Source organism: Sturnus vulgaris, chromosome 1 (assembly GCF_052056855.1).
Source record: "Sturnus vulgaris isolate bStuVul1 chromosome 1, bStuVul1.hap1, whole genome shotgun sequence".
NCBI classification, from domain to species: Eukaryota; Metazoa; Chordata; class Aves; order Passeriformes; family Sturnidae; genus Sturnus; species Sturnus vulgaris.
In genome coordinates this window covers 91,691,472-91,707,636 of record NC_142243.1, presented here as the reverse complement: position 1 = coordinate 91,707,636, position 16,165 = coordinate 91,691,472, and the positions used below count along the sequence as shown (strand labels likewise).

Here is a 16,165-nt window from a genome sequence, read left to right as displayed (position 1 = left end):
TAGGTTAAGGAGTCTCAGCATAGGTTTTTGTTCTCCTCATCCCAGCTACTTCGTGTTTCCTCTGTTTTCTGTTTGAGGGGCATGTAATATTTCAAGTGGGTCAGGAGAGGGAGCTGGCATTCTAGGGGTGAAAAAGAATCTTCTTTACATAAATGTAACCCTTTTTTAAAATTGTGCCTCTGAGTGTATAATTTTGATGGGGTAACCTATCTGTTCCTGAAATAACAGAGTCCAGACTGACTTCCAGAACATGAAGTTGCAAGTAAGGATTTTTTTTTTTTTTTTTTTTACTGCTTTGTTCTGCGGCTGATAGTTGCTGTTATCTGTTGCCTGAGGATCCCATGTAGAGGTGCTGACAGTGCTTTTCTCCTGGGAAGAGGTCTGTGTTGCCAGTAGTACATGTAGGTGATAGGGACAATGAGCAGAGCCTCACCCTCATCTGAGTCCAATAAGACAAAAATGTCACTGCTGGTAATAACTTTGACAATAATAATTGCACGTATAGGGCACCCACCATGGTAGTACCTGCCTGCCCTTCATGTGACTTTTGGAGAGATTAAAGGCTTTTCAAAGACAGCATGCCCTTTAGATGACTGATAGAAATGTGAAATTGCCCTGCAGAAGGGTTTCCCCACTGCAGTGGGTTACCCTTAGCCATCAGCCAGGCTCCTACCCTGCCCCCTCATTCAGTCTGCAGGATGGGGGTAGAAAATACGGAGAAAAAATGAGAATTAAAAAGCTTGTGGGTCAAGATAAATCTGACTCTTTCCCTAACTCAAATTCACTCCTGACTTCTGTACCCACTTTCTACCCCCCACCACCAGTGGTCAGTGGAGATGACTGAAACCAGCTGTGACTAGCTGGGACAGCCCCATCTTCTCTGAAAAAAAATAAGCAAGTTGTAATGTAGATACCACTCCAGATAATGTAGGTCTTGAGACATGGTAGTTTCTCGCTCCTTTTTCAGCAACAAAAAAGGCTTCTGTCCCTCTGGATACGCTACTATAATCAGTTTTTGAAGGGCTGTACTGTAAAGCTCAGCTAGTGAAAGTGCATATTTCCTGGATCTGCTTTATGTTTGTGTTACTGTGCACAGGAATCTCTCCAGTGGATTTTACTTGGCACGGCTTTGGACTCTAGAGATTTTTTGCATCTAAGGTAGTTCCCTCTCTGCTCTATTGTCTGTATATTCTCTATGATGCTGTGCTGCCAGTTCAATCTTTGATTCATCTTAATGAGTTTGTACTTTTTGAATAATGAAAAGTCTTTTCTTTCCTCCTATTGCAGAGCTTGAAAATAGCATATTATCCTTCCCCACCTTAGTTCTTAGTAGTTTAAGTTCCTTGGTTTTGTTTGCTTTGTTTAATTGTTCTCATTCTTACTTTTTTGTTGTGGAGCCATTTCCTAATTTGTTTGTTTTATTTTTATTGACAAGTGACTCCGCTTATATGACAGGTAGAAAGCACAAGCCAGTGCAGGAGACTTTTCCAGTCTCGCACTAGCATGGTAAATGTACTGTGATCTGACTAGAAGCCCGGTGCCATTTGGGTTTATGTAGAGACTTGGCACATGTAAAACACGGTGATCTATTTATTTGTTCTTGTTCAGGCTTCTCCTCCAGTGAACACTGATTCTTCTTGCCAGTAGCTACTGGAGAGATGAAAGTCTGGATGCTGTTAAGAAATGCTGCTGTGCAGCAATAGTGAGATTTACTATACCCACAGTTAGGGAATTTTTTTTTTCTTCCTAATGCCTCTCTACAAATTCTTGTTGGCATCTTGGTTGCAGGAGCCCAGCTTGCTTGCACTGTTGGCCAGTCTGCCCACAGAGAGAATATTAAGTGGCTGTGTGCTTATCTGAGGTTCCCTCTATCCCCTTGCTGGGATGTGACTTGTGAGAGTCCTAGTTTTTGAGACTTTTAAATAGGCTTAGAGAGTAATTTGAAGGAAGGCCTGGTTTGATGGTTTGGTTTATTATTTGTGGGAGTTTTAGGTTCTTTTTTAGTGTTTTGTCATTTTTCAAGGGGTTCTTTAACTTTGCTTCTAAGCCACTTCTGCTCAGGAAATAGCAATTTTAGTTTGGGGCCTTGACAGAAATGACTCGGAGCAAAATGTTCTTTCAAGGTTATAGTAAGTAAATACCATTCATGGGATGTTTTTGTCTGCTGATGAAGGGCTGAGGGCTTGGTGGTCTGTGTATGCATTTGGCATTTTTTTGTTGGCTTGAGTTTTTTTTTTATGCAGGGGAAAGTTAAGGGGATTTTGGACTCTGATTTTCAACTAATTTCTCAAAGGAACTAAAATGAATTTTTTTCTCCTTCAGATAAAAGTTCACATGCGTCATCACTTGCATTTTCTTCTGGGCACATTCAGCAAAGCTGCTTGCTTCTATGGTCTGCACTACATTTAAACATAATTTGCATGCAGTAGCAGGCTCTGAAGCAGTACTGCTGTTATTGCCATGACAGGGTGAGAGGCTTAATGGTTACTTGAACATTTTCAAGTGAGCTTGTAACCAGAACTGAAAATTTAAGTCAATGGTTGGCTGGTAAGAAAATAACCTGACAACTTCATTGCAGCTTGAGCAAGTTATCCAGCCTCATGGAAGTATGATGTGTCAGTAAATAACTTGCTTTTCTTCAATTAGCATTGATTTTATAAAAATAAAGCAGTATTTGCACGATTTCAAGAGCATAAAATGCACTCTTAGGGATCCCCACTGCCAGGAATCTGCTCATTGTGCCCCTGGAGGTTGGGTGGGGCAGGCACCAAGGTCGTGGCTGGCTTGCAGGGTGTCCTCTCTCCATGGCAGCATGCAAACTGGAGTTTGAAAACAAGCAACCGACTTTAACAATTCTGCCACTTGCAGCAGTGCTGGGATGGATAACGTGGTTTTCAGTGCAGCTTTTGCCTTGGCCTCCAACATGTACTTGGCTGAAGCTGTTAGATACCCTTGATTTATAAGAATGTATTTTTCTGCATAAAACTATGGAACTACTGCTTGCTTTCAGTACAGCTGAGTGTATTTGAGCAACTGAGAGCGCTTGACTATCCAGAAGAAAGCAAGTTAAAGGACAGATGATAACTGAGCACCAGGAGTTAAGGCTAATTAGAAGCACAGATGGCTTTTATGCGTGTTTAGCCTGTCTGAAACACTTGGAGACAGCACTGCCAATGACTGCTAAAAGGCAAAGCAAATTCTCACTGCTAAGCAGTATGGCCAACAGAGAAAGACTTAGGTTTGAAAATTGAGTTAATAACAGTTCAGGTGTAAGAGGACTGAGCAGAAGATACTGAGCTACTCTGCTTCAGGAGATGCCAAGGAGAGGAAGTGCTGGTGCCATCAGAGCAGGGCAGTATCAGGCCTGAGGAGGTGAGACTTGCTAGGTACAAAGGTGCCTTTAAGAATCGACTAGAAGCTCAGACTTCTAGTCAGTGACCACGAGACCATAGCAGCCCACTCTGCAAAAATATTTAATGTATTACAGACTACATAATCTTGTGGTTTTTTTCAAAACAGAAACTAAGTCTGCCCTACCTGCCCATTGCTGTTGCTACTCACTATTCAGTTTGAGACGCACTGGCTTTGATTGCAGAGTTAATTGGCTTTGACTTTTCTCTTGGTAATAGCTTATTTTCCTTAATTTTGGTTGTCACTTTGTCAGCTGGCAAACTATTTCATGTACCCCTTGGCCTATTTGACAAGTTGTTTTCCCAAGCAGTGCTTCAACTATTTCTGAAATCTGTTAATAGTTTTGTTGTAGCCCTGTAGTCTGAGCTCCCTAATATGATTCAGTAATTTTAGCCTCTCCACTTGGGTTCAAGTAGCTGCACTTGAGTTTGGGGAAGGTGTAGGCAGAAGCTCTCCAGCTTTGCTTGTATGTGCTCTGAGAGTGATCAATGGCATCCTTGCACTGTACCTGTGCTAAAAAGAGACTTTTCTGGCTTGTATGTCCCCTTTTCATGCCCTTTGGCAGAAACCTTTTAAAGAGCTCTTTAACAGCTAAAATCAACACTAATCAACTTGTTTAGACAGGGCCAGTTGGTGTAAAATGTCCCTGGTTGATCAATTTTCTCTTTCCTTCATGTATACCAGAAGCACATTCAAACCTCTTGCCTATTTTCATGTCAAGTCTGGAAGAGTTTCTAATTAGAGAAGTTAATCTTTGTTTTGTCATGTTTTAGCTGATAACAGAATTTCTATAGATTCCCTGAGACTGGGAACTCTCTGGCAGCCAAAAATGTAGTCTACTTGAAATATGGGCCATGCAGCTGTCACTATTACTGTGCAAGGTGCTTTATACCCATCCCAATTGGAGTCCTTGTAGGATTTGCAGTGAGTGCTCATTTACCATAAGAATTCTCTCAAAACGTGATTCATGATCCCGAAGAAGATGATATGGGGATTGAGAATGGCTTTAATGAAACAGAGTGGACAAAACTCACATAACTGTTAGGTAGAACAGGGATGACTGACATGAGAAACTTTTTTTTTTTCCTTTCTCTCAGTGATGCTCATTATCAGGAAGACTCCCAGTCTGCAAGTGTAATTCAGTCTTTGTGTTTCATCAAATGCCTGCCTCATGCTAATTTCATTTTGCCTTAGGTTGCAGCTTTAGTTTTGTTTGTAAACTGAACATTTCATGTCCAGCCTCTCAGCTTGCCTGTGAGGTTTCATGGTGCTCACACAAGTTCTCCTGAGTTCCAGGGAACACTCCACCAGAAACTGGCAGTGCTTTAATTGATGTTTCAAAACAAAACAAAAACACCAAAACAAAAACTCAAAAACCAGACAGAAAACCCTAGCAAAACAGAAAGCAAAGACAAAAAAACCCCAACAAAAACAAACGAAAACCAAGCCAACACAAGGTTTTGCAACTTCTCTTACATCACTGTTCCAAATTATAGTAACGTCCATCCATACCAACAAAATAGTAACTCTGTATAATAGTATATGCATACTGTTTGTTGCCATATACTTCATTTTGTGAGATACAAGTTATGCAGGCCATTTACATCTGATACTTCTGAACCATCTGTCTAGAAGGGTATGACTGTAAAATATTTTTAGTTTATGGTTGGGGTTTTTTAGCTGTATCTTCAGATACAAGTTAAAGGTCTGTAGAGAGAGTTTGATTTATTAAATTTCAGATTATTAGATCGATTATGAAAATTTTACTGTACAAAATCATTTTCTTTATGTGGTACCAGATTTTGAAAGGGGAAACACATTTTTAGCTACTGTTTTGTTTATAAGGCGGGGAGAAGAAAAGGCTCTGAAAATTGGAAGTTTATTGTAATACAGACATTTTTTGCTTTAGAGACCATTGCCATGCACATCTAATGCCTAAGGAAAAAACCTCCTATTTTGCCTATTCCACCCATTTCGTTCAGTGCACTTTAATTTATCAGTCCACAGTCTGACCTGCTGGATTGTCAGTCAGTGATGAGGCAGAATAAAGAACAGGTCATCCTTTACTGTTAGTAGAGGAAAGGAATTAGTAGCTTTTATCTCCACCTGTAGTGCAGCATCTCAAAGAAAGTTTTTTGTCTGCAATTTGTTGGCTGCACCAGCTTTATCATTTAATTAGTACAAGCTTCTGGGAAAGCTCATTTAGTGACAAGTTAAATGTTACAATCTCCTGTAAGCTATGTATGTAATACTGCATTTTATGGTCTGGCTGTGCAGTGCAGAGCTATTGTGCATGTAACACATGTTAAACATTAACTACTGTTTGGGTACAAAAGGTGGAGTGTCCTCTCTCTGGTTTCTATTAGGTGTGTGGCAGTGGAAGATAAATATATACTGGCAGATAATGCCATAAAGCAGGCAGCCATCACAGAGTAGGGCATCAAATGCATTTTTCCTACATTTTGAATTGCTCATGTTCTGCTGTTTCTATTTTGGTTGCTTTTGAGGGTTTTCTCCTTCCTCACATAAGCAAAATCTGTTTAAATTTTGTTGTGCTTTGGTTTGGCTTCTTGTAACAAGTGCTGATTTTACTCCATATGGGAAAATATGCTCTGGATACTTTTTGTTCAATTTATAACAATTATTGTACAGGTAAAGATGATTTCTTAGCAATGTACTATTCTAAGAAGCCATTGTATTCTCATCTGCCTTTAATAGAATGTTGAACTTCGGTTAAGAATGTCTATTATCCATCTCTTGCTCCCCTCAAAATAATGAAACAGTATCTTACAATGACAATTTAATGTTGATATTAAGCTTTTATGCAGCTTGTTTTAATGGAATTCCTAATTTCGCTCTTGACATTTGATGCAATTCAGTTTCTGTTCTTCTGTTTTGTTAGTTAAAAAAATCCAAAAAATACAACTTAAATAAAATTTGCTACCTATACCTGAGCTTGCTTGACCTTCTTGGAAAAATAGAGGTGTAACTCATTATCTTGTCTGTTGCCAAAGAAAACTGATTTTAGACAGCTTACAACCCTGAACAGGAGTTCTGCCTGCTATGATTGATGCTGCCTTTGTGCAGAATACCAAACTAAAGGAACTGAATGCCTAATTCTGTGAATCTTGCTACATTTTGGGGTAAAGTGGAAATACCTAATAAAAAAAAAAAAAGAAATCCTTAAAGTTGTAAGAGGGACAGCAGTCACAAAAGTGGATCCTGATGAGTATTTCCCTGTATAAAGTACAGCTGTAGCTTCAGTCTCTTACTCAGATTTATGATCATCTCATGGATTTTTGGCCAGGGGTGTTTTTACCCAAGAACTTGAAAACTTTCTTCCCTGGGTAACTCAGCAGGATTTGCATGAAAACTTGGTTTGTTATTGCCTTTTCCTTCTACCCACCTGTAATCTTCAAACTTTGGTTTTCTAGTGTTGAAGACTGAATATCTAAATTCAGGCCTTAACCTCAAAACAAGTACCCAGGCCAATGCAGTCTACCTTTAAGATCTGCTATGTTTTCTACCCTTACCTGTAGTCCATCGTTGGGGTTTTAGTTGTTAAGTTTTATTTCCATGCCTGCATGTTTCAAGTTAGATTTACAGCTTTTTTGGTCCTTGTTTGTTTATTCATTTAAAGGCTGTAAATATGATGGCAATTGGCAACATAAATGAAAGATTCTTATTAATTAATTTTCTTCACATTGCTCTTTGGGTATTCAGGCTGTTCAGAATTTATTTTGCAGCTTCAGTGGTGGTGTGGCACTGCATGACTGCAGTTGTTGTTGATAGCCAGCAGATTTCAGGCAGTGTGTTAAGCAAGCTTTTCCTGGAATTTGACTTCCTGGGGTACAAAATGATGGCTCAGTGACTTAGGACTTACAGGGTATAAGCCTTCCCTTTCCCTTGTACATTTTTAGTTATGATGGACTTCGAAAGTTTTCTTTGAGAGTAAAATCTGATGCTGTTGGAATTGCTGCAGACAAGAAAAGCATGTCACTCTCTATTTCCTGAGGAAAATAAAAAGAAATGTCAATGCAATTCTTCAGAATAAATAGAATTGCCATTTTGATATTATTTTTCTTTATGTATAGCTTCTCACACATTTGAACTTGTAAAGAAATACACTCAAACAAACCCACACTGACCAGTTTAAAAAAAAGCATTTTCTTTTCTGTTACAGAAAAATGCAAAGGGACAGGAATTGTTTGACCAGATTGTGTATCATTTGGACCTTGTAGAAACGGATTACTTTGGCCTGCAATTCATGGATGCTTCCCAAATTACAGTGAGTATAACTTAAGTTGATTTTTATGTTTCGTGGTAGTTTGTGTTGCCTTTCATAAAAGTATTGCTGGTGCAGTTCCATGGAGAGATGTTGGCACTGGGGGATGTACTGCTGAAACAAGTGATGCCATGTTTGGTTCTTGCATATAAATTAAAGCTACATCCTCTGAATGAGTCCTGTGTCATTTTACATGACATGCATGTGACTTGATTGCTCACAAGTTAAAGAAACAATGAATGTGGGTAAAGAAAAATGTGCTTTAGAGTTACTAGACTCATGGTATTCAAAATGCTTTGCAAGCAAAGATTTCTTGTCAATGTTCTCTCTGTGCTGTTCCATGCACACATTGTGTTGCTTTGTAGGTTTAGGTTCATTTGCAAGAGCAAAAGATTTTAAATAAAAGTGTTCCTTCTCTTCCTTATATAAGGACCTCCAGTATCTACAGGTAAAAAAAAAATAAAAACAGAATATATTTACAAATCTAGATAGATATATTAATAGGATAGGGTTAAAAGACTACAGCATAGTGGTTACACTGTATTGGCATGTATTTAATATTTTCCTTTGTCTGTTCACTCTGTGTGAACAGGAAGTTTGACGAAAACCTGCACTGTGGATAGAAAATATGCATATTTGGAAAATAAGTGTTTCTTTTAGTGCTCTCTGGTCAGTTTGTAAATGTTTTTTCCATGAAGCAGCAGACAATGTCTTCTCTGGGATAATATAATAAAATAATGGGAAAATGTAGCTGCAATATTGACATCCTTAGACGTGTAGGTTCTAAGTTTATCATCCCAGAATTCTCAGCTTTATTCTCTAACAAGCTTGGGTCAAAGGATGGATTGGTGTTTAAACAGCTGCATTATCATTTGTGTTTTACCAGTCACTTAAAACAACAAACAGGAATCCTATCCAGGTACTGTAATGACTTGATACTGGAAGAAGGGAATCTGTGGGTTTGGGGAGAAGCAGTATTAATCTATTGAAACATTATCCTGATGTCTAAATTAATTTAAGTGAATATCACTGAAAACTGATGTTTTGAATTAAGTATGTCCATAATGGGTTTGGGCTTTTTAGGTAATTAGTGTGTGTGTTCTCCTGATAAAATTTCTAATACATAAATTGTGTGTACTTTTGTGATGGATCTGATTATAAGGATGCAACTAATAGCACAGAGTCTGCTTATTAATGGGAAAAACACATTATATTGTCACTGATTGTCAAATCATCCAACTAGGAATTTGATAACTAGGAATAATGACCTAGCAAGGAGTTTCATAGTATTTTAAAAGAAAGGAAGCATAAAAGGAGAGTGAAATATCCTTTCTCAGCAAGAATGAGGGCGGCCAGGCTGAGGAAGCTGGAAAGACTCATTTTCTTCTACGTTTGCAAAACTGAGGGGCTCTTTTGGCTAGTAATAAAGATGCAGATGTGAGTAGCTATGTCTTCTGTATGCAGTTCTCTCGCTGGTGTTGAGGGCAAAATGTGCCTATACATGCAAGTGTTTTAGCTTTGTTTGTGTGCTTGTTCTTTTAAGGATGCATCTACAGTTAAAAGAGGGATGAGGGCTGTGAGCAGCTGCTAGGGGGGGTCTGAAAAAAGCCAACCCCGGTTGCAGGGCTACTGCCAGGTGGTAGGGTTGTAGTTTCCTGAATTAAGAGGACTATTGATGGCAAAGTTCTCCACTGAAGTGCAAGGCCAAAAGCTCTTACTTGGCTCTCGTTTTTTTTTTGTTTTTTTTTTTGATCTGGCTCAAGCTGGGCAGAGCTAGAGCTTAGAGAACTTCAAGGCACAAGCTTTTATCTTGCCCGGTACCCTGTGCCAAGAGGTTCCATGCTTTAACAGCCTTCCTTAGTCTGTTTTGAACTTGTGACCTGCTCTTTTCGTTTGCACAGCAATTAATGCGTAGCCTCCCTGGGCTTCTGCTTAGTGCCAGCCCACACACACAATGGCAAGTGGGGGACTTGGAGATTAAAGTTGTGTAAACCCCTTTGAGGCTCTAAGCCTTTGTCTTTAGTATGTATTGTTAAGGACTAAACATCTTTAAGCCACCATTACAAGTAAGAGAGCACAAAATAGTCTTTGAATAGTGGAGATTGCTTCTGTGTGCTCCAAGGCCAGCAGCTTTTGAGTACACTCTGTTTCCTGCAGTCCTGTAACTTTGTCAAAGAGTTGGGACAAGCCTTGTTGATAGCTGTGATTTAGAAAACAAAATCACGATTAGAGTTTATCTGCTCTGAAAGAGAAAAAACTTCAATTGTTTGAACAGTTTATTTTTAATCCAACCCCCCCCCCCATAAAGCCGTAAAAAGCAAGGTGTCAGCAGTAATGCAGAAAATACTGTAATGCCTATTCAGTGAACTCTGCATTAGTTAATGTCTTGTGGTCTTTGAAGATATCCATCAGAAGAATGTAGAAGGATGCAGAAGGATAGAAAAATGTAGATAATCATCTAATAGTTTATTCTAAAACGAATCATAGTGTACTCTATTATTTTGAGTTACTTGCTGTTAAATCTAAAAGCAGAAATATGCTAATACAAAAAAATAATTTCTTATTCTAGCTGTTACAGAACTTCAACAGAGATGTAGTGCTTGGGATGATTGAAGGGTGTCACTCTGATGTAGGAGGTCTCTGCAGTGGTTTAGAGAAAATGCAAAGCTGCTTGGGTTTTTAGTTACTTTTACTGCAGTCTGTGTTTTCTAGCAAAGCAGGAGGCTTGAAAGTTTTAGCTGAGGTTGGGAATAGCAATAATAAAATTTTGGGAGACCATGCTATTGAAGTTCACTTGCCATGAGGAAGTATTTCATTGATCTTTGTAGAAACTGGTTGCATGCAATGTATGCTGTGGTTGGTTTGGGTATTTAACACTTACTTTTGGCCATTGGTAGCTAATGTGTATTCATTTTCTATCCAGGAGTGTCCTTTCTTTGTCTTTTATTCTAAATCATCTTAATAAAAAGAAGTCTTTCTGTGGTTAACAGCTCCTTGTGAGCTCTGCATTTTATAGGGTCTCTCAAGATTTAGGTATTTCCATCTCTACCATTGCCTTCTTTGTTCCAGTTTTCTGTCCTGTGATGCCAAAACATGGATTCCGTCCAAGCCCCTCTTGTGTTTTACAAGAATTCATAACTGAAGGATTGCCCGTGTTTATTAGCTTGGAATTTGCTTGCTTCCATCATGATTTTGTTTCAAAACAAATTGTTTCAGAACAATTGCAGAGTAATTGAGAGGGAAGAATTTTAAAGATAAATCTTTGAATTCTTTTTTTGTAGTTTGTGCAAATGAGTTGCTGTCATCCCTGGGAATGGATGGAAGCAAAAGAAGTAAAACGCCCTTTTTCTCACGTGTGTCTGTCTCAGTGATCCTCCAAGTCGTTTAAGTCCTTTATGTCTGATCTCTAATGTCACAAAGACCCCTTAGCTTAAAAAGGTCCGTGTGGGGCAGCCTTTCCCAGCTGTGCTCTGCAGCCAGTTGAACCATCCTGAGGATGTGTGGTTGCACCCAGTGTATCTGGCACCTTGGGAAGGACTGGATTTAGAGTGTGTGTACAGCAAGACTGATGTGTGAGGACACCCTGTGCCTCCTGCAGGTGCCCATGGCTATGGTGGGGACCAGTGTTCCCTGGGAAGATGAATGCCAGGACCAACCTGCAGTGAATTGTCCTGGTAAACCATGTTGGCATCTGAACTTCTCAGTATTGACCAGTTTCTGAATTGGGTTTCGATGCAAGAGGTGAGAAGACAATGGAGGGAGGACACAGAGAAGCTTGTGTAGAAGTGAAATGGGCTTTCATGAAAGCAATTGCTCCAAGTACAAAAACAAGAGGGAAAATACATGGCCAGAGCTGTGTTGCCCAGAGTGGGCCTGATCAGCAGCAGCGTGTCAGGATGCAGTGATTCTGACACTGAGATCCTCACCTCTATGAAGGGCAGCCTTCTGGCCAGGTTTTTCTGGGAGAGTCAGGATCGTGTATGACTCACGACAAAGGGTTTCAGCAGTGCTAGGGGGCAGGTAGGAAGCAAGCTGGACAACAAATAGCGTAAGTACCTTTGTTTCCTCTACACTTCAAGAACTAGATTCCTGGGTGTTCCATCAGGTATTGGGTCAGGCAGGAACTTGTAATACCTTGGTTCATTATGACTGCCTCTGCTGTATCTATCTGAATTTTCTTTTAAGGGCTCATTGATCAGATTATTTCAGCTGCTGCTTTTGATATTGCTGTCGTGCCTTCTTAAGATATGAGGGATGAGGAAAAATGAGCAGTTCAAACCAGTCAATTAGCCTCATAGTGTGATATCTGGGAGTCTTTTTCCTTTTGTACTTCTTAGCACTTTAACAAGTGTTCATGAAGCAGAAGAAAATAGGGACTAGCCTTATTTTTAATACACTGGATGTGGGAAAGAAGGGAGACTGGTAAATATGTTGATAATGCTAAGTGTTTCCTTTTCTGCTACTGTTAGAAGCATCCTATTTTCCCCATGTATAAGCTGTGACATTCCTCTGTGACTCAGTTTCCTCCCCCTGAATCTCTCTTGTTCCTCTGGATGATGAGCACTTTGGGACTGTGGTTGTTGCAGGACGTGTGTCTGTGGATTGTCAGAGGAAAAAATACCAGTCACAGATGGGGGGTCCCAAAAGCTGTAGAACATCCTGTAGCACTCGATGCTTCAGTTTCTAATAGTGGCAGTGGTAGGAATGCCAGTTCAGTAACTGGACAAAGGCAGTGTGGCTGACTCCACAGCCATGCAGAGCACCTGATGAATGTGGAACACTTCCAGCTGTGGCTGTCCAAGTGTGTATTCTGGTTTGTGAGCACTTGGTGGAAGACTCCAAAACACTAACAAATTCCAGTCTTTAGTCTTCCAGTAGCACCTGCTGTTTTGGGAGGACATTTTTCTGACACAGACTTGAGAAGCAGGCGTGCAGGGCAGGTGGCTGTGATGCTGTCTGTCAGTGATGCTTCTGCACCTCTCTCTCGAGTGTAAATAATCCTCTCCAGGACAGCAAACAGTTTGTGCTGGTTTCTTTTGTCTTTGTGTGTGGTTGGAGCGTAAGCTGAAGTGGTTTTCTCAGTTTTCTTCCACAGATTTAGTCAGATTTGTTGCCTACTTGTTTTAAATCCCTTCAGTTTATTTTTGAATGTTTGGACATAGGCATCAAAATTAAAAGTAAATTGCTAGAATTGATCTGGAGTGGTATTAGCTTTCATTGTCTGTAAAGTAAATTGAATGAGAAATACACTAGACCAGGCAAGTTTTTTATATAATTTTTATATAATTCTGTGTTTTACTTCTGTCACATCAAGTCTGCCAAGTAAAATATTCTTTGGTTTTCACATGGATATGAATTAGGATAGGCTAATGGACTTGAAGGGTGTCCCCATATCTCTCTATTGGTTAGTTTATCTGGTCTGCAGTTAAACCACACCGTTTATCAGGATGCTTCTGAGATGGCTCTCTGCTGATTCAGACTGGGACAGGTCAGACTTCCATGAATGCCACACAATATGTGGGGGTCTCAGGGCTGGTAAAAACCCACGAAGGCTTGCCAGTGCCCTCTGGGCTCTGGAGTTAGCATCTGTGGCCTTGTACTTCCCAAGATCACAATGTAGAGCTCTATCACAGCTCCATCTGCCCTTCTGCTGCTGGACAGCATTGCTGGCACCCTGCATTGCCTGCACTGTCTCACTGTGTCTCGCCTGTGGAAGGTGACAGCCCTTCTTCACAGGGCAGGAGAGAGCCTGGCATGGGAACTGCAGAATGCTGTCAGCTGAAGGGGGCAACTGGTCTGGCTTGTTCAGGCCAGAGACAGCTTAGAAAACTGATAAAACTTTTCACCTGGATCAGGTTGGTCCTCACACCTGCAGCACTGTTGATGTGGTACTGTACCACTGTGCCAGGGCCAAGTGGCCTGAAGATGTTCTTCATGCATTTTAAACTAGCAAAGAAAGCAAACCACAAAGAGTCAAATGCAATTTTTTTCCTTTTCAGGTCACCTTTGAGGGATGTGTAAGTCAAGACAAGGAATTTTCATTCTTTTAGGAAGCGAGTAGAGAGGCAGTGGAATTTGCAAAGCTCAGGTGTGTGGTGGGATTGTGTCAGCCTGTGGAAATCCTCCTTTCAGTCTTCATTTGGCACTCACGTGGTCCTTACAAGTTGGCTGCTTTAGCAGCTATAGTTTATCTGCTGTATCTCAACACAGATAAAGGTATATCTTTCCCATGCTGTATATCTACTTTGAGAAAATATTGGCTGCTACCATTAGGAAATATTGAGGTTCTTAGTTTTTCCTCTTCACTTCAATAAAGTGAGTGATCAACAGGAGACCATGCTGAGATATAAATACATGCTTCCATTATTTTAAGAATTTTTTTAATGGTGTTTCTTTCATGTGGAATTCATTGGTGTTTGTTTTCAACACATGAATCCCAGTCAATGGCTACTGTGTTATGTCAATTAATACCACAGGAAACACTACTCATTTGATAGAACAAAGAAATTTTGCTGAGATTAAAGAAGAATAAATGGAAGTTAATCTAGCATTCGAGCTTCCAGTTTACCTGACAAAATTAAAGGAGGGACCACAGTGGTCTCTGCAGCTGATGATGGGAGGTGGAGAGGGAGGTCCTAAGCTCTCCTCCCTGGTATCCAGTGAAAGGATGCATGGGAATGGTTCAGAGCTGCATCAGAGGATGTTTAGACTGGATATTGGGAAGCATTTCTTTACCAAGAGTGTTGTCAAACACTGGAACAGACTTCCTAGAGAGGTAATTGATGTCCCAAGCCTGCCAATCAAGAGATGTTTGTACAATGCCCTTAATAACATGAAGTAATCAGGCAGTGGGACTAGATGGTCATTGTAGGTCCCTTCCAGCTGAACTACTTGTTCTGTTCTGGAATAATCATAGAATTCTGATTACCTGCAGTTTGATCAGGTTTGGGGTTTTTCTTCCCTTACTATGGGTGAAGTAGCTTAGACACAGTCTTCCTATCATAACCCAATCCTAAAGCAATTAATCCTTTTCCTCCTCTTTGTTCTGCACTGATATTTCTGAGTCCAGGATACAGGGATTATGGCAGTGTATGGTTGAAATGAGTCTGGTCAGTCTTGGTCCTACACTGTGAGATCCATAATCAAGTTTCTTTGGTGAGTCCAGATCCTGAAGTGATGGATGGTTGTTTAGCCAGAGCACAAGACAGGCAAAGCTACAGTCTTAGGTGCTGAGAGAGCAAGGCTCCTCTGGTTTTATTCAGCTTCCTAGTGAGACTTCAGAATTCATTGCTTTCACTTCCCTCTAATTGAGCCTGCAAGCAGTATGTAGCCAAGCCCAAACCTATTTTAGGCTTTAGCTAGAATGTTTTGATTTTTTTTCAGTTCAGAGGGACATTTGGAAATCTGGTGTGGTACATAGTGTGAAGAAGCCTTCTGACATTATCTGAGGCAAACAAGTGTTAAAATTCAGCCTGATGTTCACAGAAATTGCACAAAATATCTGACTTTGAAATAGGAGTTGGTTCATAAATCTGCATGAAAACTTCCAGGCCTGGGAGCTCTGGGCCGATAATATTGTCAGTCCATGCCCTACATCTGTCTTTGTATTTATGATCCCTGTGGTGGCACATCACACACTTGATGTGCAGTGTAGGACAGGGGTAAAACAGCAGCTCATTGTTCCTTCTGAAGAGAGGTGACTTTAATTCTTGCTGTGCTTTATGTCCTGGAGCTGTCTGCCTCTGGCTGCTTAGGTGCAGAGTGATGAGTTTCCTGTCTAAGCTATAGTCTCAGTTAATGGTCTGCACAAGTAGTTCCTGGAGTCTTGTTAGGTATTTTATTTTTTAGCCATTATTTGAAGTATTTGCACTTGCAAATAATCAGTTTGAAACTTACTCTTGTTTGAGCTTTAATGTACCTTAGAGACCACATGCCAAGAAGGGGACTATCAGCTGTTTTCTCACTGGAAATTATTGTAGTTCAGGTTGTGTAGTGCTTGTTCCAGAACATGGGACTAACACGAGTTTTTGGGATGAATTATAGATGTTTTTTACATTAAGCTAAACTTTTCTTTTAATGCGTTTGTTATATTTTTCTTTGAGGGGCTTTTCTTTAGCTAAAATAAATATTGAATAGAAAGACATTTTCATCGCTAGGTATTTGAAGAATAAAAAATTAATCTGCCCTGGAGCTGTGAAAGTAACAGACTTATATAATTTCAGGAAAAAAAAGGCAAAGTTTCAGTGTTGATATTTTTTTTCCTTATTAAAAATTTGAGATTTCACAAAGCTGTTATTTTTCATAAGAGAGCAAAGTAGAGACAAAGTACATTAGTTGCAACTCTAAGGAATGTATTTATATGAGCTGCTGTAATGTTTTATTTCCATTCTGGTAGAGATTTCTACCACGTTGGGGATTATAAGAATGGATTTCTTGGCAGCCTCACCTGAGGAAGTCTTGCAAGTCGCC

The 16,165-nt window shown here is 40.0% G+C and overlaps 1 protein-coding gene across 5 annotated transcripts in view; it reads left to right on the top strand.

The window, feature by feature from the left end:
• The window catches only part of EPB41L4B (erythrocyte membrane protein band 4.1 like 4B), a 166,172-nt gene that overhangs the window by 42,114 nt on the left and 107,893 nt on the right, over positions 1-16,165 (top strand). For all 5 annotated transcript variants that reach the window (XM_088171683.1, XM_088171673.1, XM_088171664.1 and 2 more), the window contains exon 2: positions 7,595-7,699. In XM_088171683.1, the coding sequence (XP_088027809.1) occupies positions 7,595-7,699 (105 nt within the window). The remainder of the gene's footprint in view (positions 1-7,594; positions 7,700-16,165) is intronic.